Source organism: Cynocephalus volans, chromosome 10 (assembly GCF_027409185.1).
Source record: "Cynocephalus volans isolate mCynVol1 chromosome 10, mCynVol1.pri, whole genome shotgun sequence".
Taxonomy (NCBI): Eukaryota; Metazoa; Chordata; class Mammalia; order Dermoptera; family Cynocephalidae; genus Cynocephalus; species Cynocephalus volans.
Window position 1 is genome coordinate 9,877,980 of NC_084469.1, and position 12,106 is coordinate 9,890,085.

General features: G+C 42.7%; 1 protein-coding gene across 1 annotated transcript in view; it reads right to left on the reverse strand.

Annotated features, from left to right (window-relative positions):
* CA10 (carbonic anhydrase 10) overlaps nt 1-12,106 on the reverse strand; it is a 488,423-nt gene that overhangs the window by 96,060 nt on the left and 380,257 nt on the right. The window contains exon 4 of the mRNA XM_063113016.1: nt 2,451-2,636. Within this exon, the coding sequence (XP_062969086.1) occupies nt 2,451-2,636 (186 nt within the window). The remainder of the gene's footprint in view (nt 1-2,450; nt 2,637-12,106) is intronic.

Sequence of the window (12,106 nt, forward strand, 5' to 3'; positions counted from 1 at the left end):
TTTCCTCACTGAAGGCTTTCTTCATTGAGAGCACTTAATAATACACTGCTGAGGGAGTGCTCCACGAGCCTAAGCACTAGACTCCCCTGGGAACCGTTAAAATTCAGATTCTTTGGAGCATCTGATACCTGTGGTCTGGGGTTGGTCTAGGAAAATTAATACACTAAGAAATCAAATTATTATGTTTTCCTTAAGATTGTGGAAGTACTCATTTCCTCCAAAATTGTAGTTCCTGTACAAGTTGCAAAGCATCTTTATATATTGAAAAAATGAGTAACACTAAGGAATTCTATAATGTAAAGATTTTAGCCCAGTAACCATCTATATTTTTTCACTCATTCGTTTAACAAATATTTCTACTCTGAGTGGTATTGTGATAGGCACTGGGATATGTCAGTCCAGTGGGGAAGGAAAACGAAGAGATAACAGCAAACAAATAAATGAGCCCACAAGTAAGTCAACAGATAAAATGATTACGAACCTTAAAATAACCTATATTATTGAAAAAAAGATTTTATGTAATTTTGAATATTCTGTAATTCAGATTGGCTGGCCCCAGTTACTCTCAAATTGTGAGTTTTTGTCCTGCTTCCATTACATTCTCTGCAATACTCTAGTTCAGGTTCTGCAGCTCCAATGGAGCTTTCCATGACAGAGCCTTTGGCAGACATAGCTAATCAATCCTAGCATTTTCTCCTACAGATCTGGGAGGGAGACTTGTACACCTGCTCAGCCCCATTGTCTATGCAGCCATTCCAGATAAAATGCTACATGAAATCTGCGTGAAGCTTCCTAAACATATTTCCATCTGTTATACCACCTTGGATATAAACAGACACCAAATCTTATAAGTCGGCTCTCAGCCTTACTAACTTGACTGACCCACCTACCTCCCTAGAGAAGGCCTGTCCATTGAGGAGGTGTTCTGACCCTTGGCTGTCCTCAGTCCCAAAGTATAGCCAGATCTCCTCCAGCCGGTGCCCTGACATGCCTCGGGGCCTTTGCTCATGCTGTCTCTCACTTTCTGCTTTATCTTTGTTGTCTATCAACCACTGAGTACTTCCAGTGTTCCTTCCACCTGGAATCCCTCTGAATTTTAAAAATAACATTTAGAGGTGTCTAAATTATGCCTTAGAAGGATCAAGTAACATCCCAAGATCACATAGTTAAGCGGATCAAAGCAGGAGCTACAAACTCAGGTCCTCTGACTCCAAAGCTAATGCTCTTAAAATTGTTTTTATTGCCTCTCTTCACAGCCCCGTTCAAAGGGTGCCTCCTCTGTGAAGCCTCCCTTAACCCCTTCAAGTGAAATTTGTGACTTCTTCCTTTGAGTTGGCCAGGGCCTTTGTACACCTCCATGACAGCATGACATCATACTTAAATGACTTGAATATAGCAATCTTTGAGCTCCTCTGTGGTAGAAGTTTTTTTTTTTTTTTTTTTCTTTTCTTTTTAAAAAATCTCTGTATCCCTGGTAACTAGCTGAGTGCCTAGATAGGCTCTCAGTTGATGTGTTTTCAACACATTAAAATCTGGCCACTGGATTCATTAAGGTTGTGGGTCTATTTCTGAGTGCATGTTTTACTACATTAAAAACAATGCCAGGTTTAAACATGATCTTGATTTTAAAAAGTTGAGAAAAAACATATGAGATACATACTTCTGTAATTTCTAAGACTTTCTGACATCAGTTATTAAGAACTTTTAAGTAGAAACCTAGTTATAAGGTATTTAGCATATAGGGACCCCTGATTCCTAGTTGATAACCACCTTCAAGTGTAGTGGAGGTAAAACAGGTCAAATTAACTACACCCTGCTTGTCAAGTGTCACACCACAAAGGACATCCATTTAAACTATAGTTCTCATCCTATAATTGAAACTGTAGTTAGGCTCACTGCTGTGGCCTGAATTCTGTCTGGGTTGATGGTGGCACACAGTGACACTTACCATTGATGGGGGCACACGATGACATTTCCATTCTGCTGAAACTCGGGTAAACTATTTAGTTACCTGACATTTATTTCACAGTATGTTTTAGCTTTGTGCAAATAAGACTCATTCTACCAGAAGGGAGAATTGTGGAATACATGCTATCATATGGAACTCACGAGAAGCTGATTGCCCAGATAGGGGTAAGTGAGGGTGTAGATGAAAGGTGAGAGTTTGGACATGCTCTGGTGATATCTTAGGGCATAAGTCCCAAGAGAACTGCACCAATGTCTCAGAAGAAAATAGCCAATTTCATCATACACTTCCCTGGGAAATACTGGAAGCTTGTTATTGACTTTCAGGCCAACCCGCAAAAGACAGATGGAGAAAGGAGGCACTGACCTTCTCGTCTCAAATATTCAAGAGCATTCCTTCCACCTGTTGTACCACCTTGGATGTAAACAGGCACCGAATCTTTCGAGTTGGCTCTCAGCCTCAGTACACTGGCAGACCCACCTACCTCCCCAGAGAAGGCCTGTCCATTGAGGAGGTGTTCTGACCCTTGGCTGTCCTCGCTCCCAAAGTGTAGCCGGATCTCCTCCAGCCGGTGGCTGTATGTCATGGGCCCTCCTGATATGTTGACCAAGTGCTCCTTGTCCAGGCGGAGGGACACGTGTCTCCCGGTGTTATACATGGTCCCACTGACCTGCAAGACAACAGGCAAGTGGTAAAGCAGGACTCTTGTCCTTCCACTTCTCCCCAAACCCGGCATGGTGCGTAGACCAATGCCCTTTGTTTCTTCTTGAAGGGAAGACATTAGGCTACACCCACACGTGGGGCAGTGGCAGCCCCCGCCCCACCCCCAGAGGGCGTTCCTGCCCTACCTAGATTCTATGGTACTTTCTGTGAGGCATAAACCACATTATCATTTAGGAATTTGAGTCAGAAACTCAAAGGAGACTTCTTCACCAATTGTGACTAATATTTTATACATGGCACCTTATACAAAAATTAACTTGTCCCTCTCCCCGTAAGTGTTTGGAATGTAGAGATGCACAAAAGTTCAAAATCTCAGGTGTGGGAAACTGGAGAAGGCAGTCAGCAGGGGTGAGATGGCAGAAGGCCACAGTGAACAGGAGCGAGCCCGAGTGGGAGATGGAAGGCACAGGTCTGAAGTCTCAAGTGTCCCGTCTGGTGTGTCACGATTAGGTCCTCTCCCGCCCCTGCACCCGTACATTGCACAGAGTGAGGACTCTGATCCTCACAGGCTTAGTGCTAATCTAAAGCGATTCACGCCAGCTTCCTATTCCATAAATCCCAGCCTTACTCTTCATTCCGGCTTCTATCCTGTTTCAGCTCCTCCAAACTCCTCCCCTGATTGCTCAGTGTTCCTTTTCCTTCTTTCTTTTCTCTTTGAACTTGACATCCAGCTTCATTTTCCTGACTATGACCTTAGCATTTCTCAGTAATTGTTTCTAGAATACTTGTTCCCACCTGGGATTCAACTCCCTTACCCTCCTGGGTTGACTTTGCTCTGGGAATAAAATCTGCAGCTTAAGGGAGATTTTGAAGGAGCTTGGATGGAAGGCCTCTGTGCTACTGGATGCTGAAACACTTGGATTTTCTTCCTGCTTCCTCTGACTCTGACTCTTTAGAGCCTGGCCTTCTACGCTGGAGATTCCTTAAGCGCTTCATGTAAACTCTGAAAAACAGATATATGACCTGTTTTGCATATATCTGCTGCATAGCACTAGGCTTTACCTGCCCCTTCTCCTTTCTGACACTGGTCTTGTGAATGATCAGTTAGTTTTGTTCTTGAGTTGCTCACTATGGCAGAGACAGTAATGCTTACCAAATACTCTACTGACTCATTTTTTCCAGCACCTTACTGTAAGGTGGAGCCCACGTGGCTGGTGTTGGCCATGGGCTGTGAGGGCTCATGACACGTTGCTTCCAGGCTGAGACAGTGAAAAGTGTGTGCACAATAATCCGGTCTCTCTCTCCCGCTGCTGCACCAACCAAGGGAGTTATGTAAATGTGGTGCTGCTACTAGATGGAGCCTGTGTCAGCCTGGGTCCATGGGGAGTTATGTGCAGTTTACAAAAATAGCCAGAATTGTTTTCCTCCCTGTAAATGCACTCCTAACAATGTGACCTTGTAGCAGCTCCCATCCACATAGGGATCTATCTCTCCACCCCTTGAGTTCAGGCTAGCCTTGTCACTTACTTTGGCCAATAGCATATAGAGGAAGCAACATGCCTCTTCTGAGAGGAGGCCCACCAAGCAGGGCTGGATCTCTGCAATTCTCCTCAAATGACATTAAGCATTGAACCATGAGATTCAACCCAGTAACACCCATGGACATCCATGTTTGCAAGGCAGCGTGAAAGGAGGGCTCTGAGTTCCAATAACATGGATGCTCTGCACCACTGAAGTATCTTGGGCTTCCCTGCACGTCTAGAAATCCTTTCATCTGTGTCTTTCTAAAGTTCCTAAGAAAGTTGTTGCTCCTTGAAGCAAGGCAGGGACCATGTCATATGCCCATGTGCATATTCCCAGGATTTAGAAAACACATCAGCACAGAGCATGTGGAGAGGTGAGGGGCTCTGGAGTCAAAAGTTTCCCAGTCCACCTCTCGTTTGCCATGTGACCTTGAGTAGTTTACTTAATTTCTTGAAACTTCAAATTCCTTAACCATAAAATAGAGATAACAAAATTTTCCCCATGAAAACAAGGGACAAAAAAGCTATAAGGCATATTGAAAACAAATAGCAAAATGACAGATTAAGTCCCTCCTTATTAATAATCACTTTAAATGTAAAGGGATTCCACTTATGTGAGGTATCTAAAGAAGTCAAAATCATAGAGACAGAAAGTAAACGGGGATTGCCAGGGGCTGAGGGGAGGGAGGGATGGGAAGTGAGTGTTTAATGGGTAGAGTTTCAGTTTTGCAAGATGCAAAGAATCTTGGAGATGGATTGAGGCGAAGGTTGCACAGCAATGTGAATTGTCTTCATACTACCAAACTGTACACTGAAACATGGTTAAGATGGTAAACTTTGTGTTATATGTATTTTACCACAATAAAAATTTTAAAAAAATTTCCCCCATGAGGTTGTTGTGAGAACTAATAAATAGTCTATGCAATGGTCAAACACGTCCGTTGTCTTCCTTCCCTGACTTTTGGCTGCGTTGCATGGGTGCCCAGCTGATGTTGCAGGAACCTTGTTGCTCTTCCTTCCCCCCACCTTCCCCACTTCCCAGAGCCTGATGGAATATAACATTGCTTGCTCAGAGTAACAATGAAGGATGTTAACTGACTTCTGCATTGTAATGATTTACTTGCTTCTTATTTTGGATTTTAAAGTACTAGATGTGGGGAGCATCCAAGATCATTTTGAAGGCCATGGAGCAAACCCCAAACTAGGAGAATCAGGAATAAACCATTGTGCCCTCCAGCTCTTCCACTTCACTTCCAGACCTCTTCTGCATACATGTCTCTGTCTTCACTTAGTCTCTCTGTTATTCAGAAAATACTCAATGCACCTGACTGTGTGCTAGGAGTTGGGGACAGTTATGATGAGCAAAACCAGACATGTTCCCTGCCCTCTTGGAGCTTACACTCCTCTTGGACACCTGAGTGGGTGAAAGAAGTTATGGGGAATCCATAACTTGTACCATTTGCCCATACATTCTTACAATTAGATGCCACACCCCGTTGTTCCCTCCCTTTCCCTTGACACTGAAATAACATTAATTTGTATTAATCAAAAAAAGCTGTGTAGCAAGGGTATGGTTTGTTGCACTCTAATTAAAAAAAAAAGGCTTGACAACATTGTATGATATCTAGTGGTACATCTGCACTATAGTAATTAACATTGCAGCAGTGTCATTTTATCTGTAATGCTAATTATTGTGTTTCTAGTGAACTACTTTGGTGCACAGCATGTTGGAAAAAGTTGTATCGTGCAGACCAGGAAACAAAGCTGAATGGAGAAGCTGAAACCGCAGAAGAAATCCAGTTGCCTCTGACTGCCCCATCGTTCTCCTTTTCATTTTATCTTAATTCACTGCAAAATGAGGCGAATGATGTGTGTGAAGCCCAGTTTACCAATGAAGGAAGTAAGGTTCAGTGACTTGTCCAGAATCACACAGCTGGCAGGTGGCAAACCCACATCTTCTGATTCCAAGACTAATGATCTTGACATGAGCAAATGCAAATATTCTTAGCTCATTTCAGATGGAAAATATGTTGCAGATTTTCATTTCTTCTCCAGTCTATAGATGCAGGTGGTAGGCAGTTCCAGAGGCAGTGGGATTCTTTTTTAGGAATATAGAGGACTGGGATTGGACACTAGGCTGCTGAAGTTCATCCCAGGAAGAGGTCGAGAGAAACCTAAAGGTCAAGGAAGTCCCTCAGTTTGCTCCCCTGCAGACATTCATACTGGTTAGAGACTGGACTGAGCTACATGTACTGGTTTGAAGCAGGTAATAGGTGCTCCCCAGATATGTCTGTCAAGGTTGTATGTCGATCAGTCTTATCTTGGTAACTTGAGACTATCCAAAAACAATGTGCCCTTTTGCAAAGCAAAGAAAAGAATCCCCAGGGTATTCATTTGGTAAAATTGGATGTCCTCATATAGTAAACACAGTGCTTTGCAGCAGCCCACAATTCGCCAGGGCCTCTTATTTATTTGTTTATTTATTCTTACTATTTGCATGGATTTTTATTTTTTAAATTTTTATTTATTTTTAAATTTTTATTGAATCAAAATTGATTATATTTTGGGGGGTGAACATGGAGATATGTTGATCAAATCAATATTACTAGCATATATATTGTTACAAATTGTAATTATTCTTCATGCCCCTTGTCTAATCCTTCCCCATCCCCCTTTCCCTCCCCCCTCTCCCCTCTAATCACCCTAGATTTCTTCTCTCCCTCTGAAAGAATAATGGTTAATCTGTTGATTTGCTGCCCAAATGATCTGTTCAATGCTGAGAGGTGTGATCAGGTCCCCCAATACTATCATAGAGCAGATGTCTCTTCCATCACTATGAAATGGGCTCTACGGAGAGAGACATCCTCCTCCTTTCTTTATCTCTGCTGGTGACTCTCCTTGTGTCAACTCACTCCAGTGTCTGGCGGACCATCTGTGTGGTGGTTGTGGCACCCAGCTGCCTTTGCGGCAGCCATGGTTATCGTGGCGGCTGTGGTGGGCCACCCACATGGAGGAGATGTTTTTGGTCTGCTCCATGGTGCTGGCAGTGTGCCTGGCTGTGGAGAGTGTCTGATCCCTGGTTCCATGCCCCGGGTCCCCAAGTGGGTCCGAGGTGCTGGCACAGTGTGCCTGGTTGTGGGAGGTGGGTCCGGTCCCCTTCTCCATGCCCCGGGTCCCAGCACAGGCTCTGAGGCACTGGTGCACTGTGCCTGGTTGTGGAATGGGGGTCCAGCCCCCTTCTACAAACCCTGGGTCCCCAGTTGGGACCTGAGGCACTGGCAAGGTGTGCCTGGTTGTGGGAGGGAGGTTCAGTCCCCTTCTCCATGCCTTGGGCCCTTGGGTGGGCCCTGAGGCACCAGGGCCTCTTATTAATGGCCTCATCTCCTCTTTCATTCTGGTGATACTACTGTATTAGAGGAAAATAAATTTCATCAGTGCATTTTTATGGTAAAAAAAATTTTCATGCTTTGAATGTCAGCAACGATCCTGTTCATAACAAATGGCATCCTGGTTTGAACTTTTACTTAGTGTCAGAGGGGGTGCTAAGTTCTCAACCTGAACTTCCTTTGTTAATCTTCACAATTTCTCCCTTACCAAGCCCAGCACCAACCATGGTATGGTGCTTAGACCCGTGCCATTTGCTGCTTCTTGGGTGGGAAAATGTTAGGCTAAAGCCACATGTGGAGTGGAGGCCTGCCTCCCACGGGGTAGCACTGTCCCCCCGGCTTCTGTGGTGCTTTCTACCTAGGGGCACACAGCTATCAGTGGGGGAGCCAGGACTTGACCTCAGGCTTCTCTGGCTCTAAAGTCTGTGCTTGTAACCACCACTGGAAATTATTAGATTACACAGCTGATTACCTAACAATGTAAGATTACAGTGTTTTTGTCAAGAGGTGGGTTAATAGTATAGGAACCCTGTAGTGGTTTGGAGTCCAGAATGTTTGGGATTACTTATTGTATCAGTCTCCAGAGAAACAGAACCCATAGGATGTGCACATATATGTATATATACGCATATAAAATATAGAGGTTTATGTTAAAGAATTGGCTCATGTGATTATGGAGGCTGGCAAATCCAAAATTTGCAGGGTGGGCCTGCAGGTTGAGACCCAGAGAAGACCTGATGCTGCAGCTCAGGTTTGAAGGCCACCTGCTGCAGAATTCCTTCTTGTACAGGGGAGGTCCATCCTTTTTTTTTTGTCTCTTCAGGCCTTCAACTGATTGGATGAGGCCTACATCATGCAGGACAATCTGCTTTACTCAAATTCCACTGATTTAAATGTTTATCTCATCCAAAAAAAAAAATCACTGAAACATGATTATATTGTATGTAATATAAAAATATGTGTGTGTATACATGTATATATTATATATACATATTATATATACACATTTGTATACATTTTATATACATGTATATACTAGACATACACATACACATATATATACATGTGTATATAATATCTATATTTTATATTTCCTACATCACATAATTAAAAAAGTCAGCTATGCAAGAACTGTTGTCCAAAACTCAGTCATATGGAAGAAAAGCCAGTTTGAAATAATGTACGTATGAATTATAGAACAATTGTAAAGAAACAATTTAACCTTTCTTGTCAAAGGCTATGTGCATAACAAGGTAGATTTATCCTTGAGTATAGATGGAACCTCAGAGGCTATTTTGGAATAAATCCTTCACTGTTTGGGGTCTTAAATGTTATACTGCTTCATATTTCCAGATGAAAAAAAAAAAAGAGGAGGTGTATCTTTTTCAAAAGGTGTAATTCACATAATAAATGTGTTGAAGATCTTTTGGTTTAATGGGGACAGCGCTTGCAGGGTTGATGTTTGTTGCAGAATGCTAAGCTTGAGTAACCCTTACCTGCAGAAATTCCAAAAGATTCAATAAGTAATTTGCTTGATGTGATACAAAGCTTATGTGAGGTTTACATTACATTCTCTCTCAAGGCAATCTGACCCAAATCTCCTCTAATGTACTAAAAAATAATTCCCCACAGCTTAAATGGAAATGTAACACTACAAATGGAGTGGCTGGGAGGAAACAGAATTTCAACGTGTAAAAAAAAGAGGAGGCATCTGACTTGTTTTCTCAACACAGTTGATTAGGAAAGGGAGGGTGGCGGGTACCTACAAATTTAGAGGGTTTACTACATGTCAGGTGTTGTGCCACTTCTTAGATCAGGAAACTAGGTACAGATAGACAAAGGATTCTGCTCAGATACGAGGGAGTGAGTGAGGGGATTAGAACTCAAGCCTTTATGACCCAAAGCTCACGGTTTTCCCAGTGTCTCAGAGAGCAACTGGGTGGCTGAACCCATAATGTTGGAAAGCCACTAAGCCAAGAGGGGTTAGTGAAGAAGGTCTGAAAGCCAGGTCATAAATTAGGTGTCCTTTCTTTGCAACTGAGATTTCCCCTTATATGTCTCTGACCACTCTGCTGAGGTGTGTAATAGGTCTTCTTGGCATTGTAATTAGTAAGCTTAAAAGGTGTAAGGACACTGCTTAGTCAGGTTTCCTGCAGAGTAGTTCGAGATACCAAAGATTCAAGATGCTGATTTGTAAAGACTGAATGCAAAATACTAGTGGGCTGCTTGCTCACATGGACACTCTGGAGTCCTTGTTGCAAGAAAAAACAACGTGGCAGAAACAACTGGAGTCAGATCATTGGTTTCACCACAAGGACTGACAAAATTAGGGTCATGTGTGGGCCGAGCCCGTGGCGCACTCGGGAGAGTGCGGCGCTGGAAGCGCAGCGATGCTCCCGCCGCGGGTTCGGATCCTATATGGGAATGGCCGATGCACTCACTGGCTGAGTGCCGGTCACGAAAAAGACAAAAAAAAAAAAAAAAAAAAAAAATTAGGGTCATGTGGATTCCAAAGCTAACTTCAGAGACAAGCAAACCCAACCTCTTATTCAATAAACCAGGAAACTGAGAAACAGAGAAGGTGAGTGAATCGTCTGTGATTGTACAAATAAATGACAGACCCAAGACAAGAAATCAACCCACTCTGTTCCTGGCTCTGTGTAGCACCTCCCCTTTCTCTTATCTTTTTTTTTTTTTTCTTTAAATCATTTTATGCTGAGGGTACAGAGGCATGCTGACAGAGTTAGAAATACCAGAGTACTATGTGTGTACATACATGAATACCATCACACATAGAAAAATAGAAAAAATTCAGCCTGACATCTGGACATACCATTTACATGATGCCAGCAGGGCTTTTCTCATTGTTTGTCCAGATGTTTTATGCTGTATAGATTTCATAGTAATGACTAGAAATGGAAGGGATTAGATATTGAGAAGAGAGAATGGAAGAAAAGGGTGCGGAGATTTGGAGTAGGCATTTTTGCAATGCAGCTTTGAAAGAAAGCAGAAGGGAAATATTTGGAGTTCACAGGCTGGGGCTGTTGAGAAGAAAGTGGCTGAGAAGTGGGTGAGGAAGTGGAACGCGACTGGAGCGATCTGCTTTGAGCCAGCATAGAGGGAGGTGGTAGGAAAGTTGATGTACTTTTAAGATCTCACCCACCACTCTTCAGCCTGCAAAGATGACAGAGATTCCTGCCTTAGCAATGCTAACTTGACTCCAGTATTTATACTTTATCCATCTGACTCAGTCTGCTTTTCCTCTGTGAAAAAACTAGGATTTTGGAACCCACACTGAAAAACCAGATGAAATGATCACATGCGTTGCTTATTATTATACTAATCCTATTATTAAAAGAATTGAACCTGTTTTTGGTAATATTGGTAATATGGTAATATCGACTCTTTAAATTATAAATAATTGCTGTGCAAACTCTACAGCGATGCTGCGCAGCACCACTGCAGCAAAGCTTCTCTTGAACTTGACTGATGCTGGTGGTAATGACAGGAGACATGGAGAACAGAAGTAAGAAGATGTTGCCTGGTCCACTGAGGTATGTGCTAAGTGGAGAGAATGCTCCCTATACTCCATCGCCCTCAAGGGAACCATGGGCTGGTGGCCGGCATTAGGCTGAGCATGGTCTTGCCATACGTAGTTGTTAGCACTGAGGCCCTTCACCTAAACCTCAGCTGCCCAGCCTTTGACCAGGAAGGCAGACCTCAGAGAGCGTTGTATGCAATGCCTTTTCCATTACAGTTCTGGTATGTGGCTTCCTGGTGTGAGTCCCATGTGCTACTTTCCTATTGGGCCACTGCTGCCAACTGATTAGTTTATTAATATTATAAGTAAAATTTAAGTTTATCTTCATTTTCATTTTATTTTTCTAGCCCATGGGTGCAAAGGAGGAGGAGGAGGAGGAAGGGGCAAAAAGAGACAGTTAACATTCATTGAGTTTTTAAAATATATAGCAAAACCTTTCTAGGTATTTTACGTGTAATTCCACAAATCTACCAGGTAGGTTACTGTTTTATCTCTCTCTGAAGAAAAGGAACACAGGCACGAAAAGATTAATTTGCCTCAAGTCAAATAGCTAAGATATGATACATCCAGAGTAAGACTGTAAAACTGCAAAATCCAAGATAATCTGTTAAAATTAATAATAATACTAATAATACTAATAATAGAATTCAGAAGCTGACTAAAATCAAGAACTTGGTTATATCTTAAAAATTTAAAGGTAGGCAATATAATTAAGGAAAAGATTCAGTGTACAATAAAAACTGAAGATAAATTTTTTCTTATTGATGATACATATTCCTGGGGCACAAAGCTGACCATCACCACCTGTGCCCGAGACATGATGATCAGATCAATTCTGTCAGCTGTCCATTACCACGAATTGCAATTATTCTCATGGTTCCCACCCAACCTCTCCCTGCCCCCCCCCACTCCCCCCACAATCCTAGGTCTGCTCTCTCCCTCTGCAAGTCCGACGCACCACTGTGATCTTCCTTTCTTTCCTTCTTTCTCTGTTAGCTCCCACTTATGAGTGATGACATGCGGTATT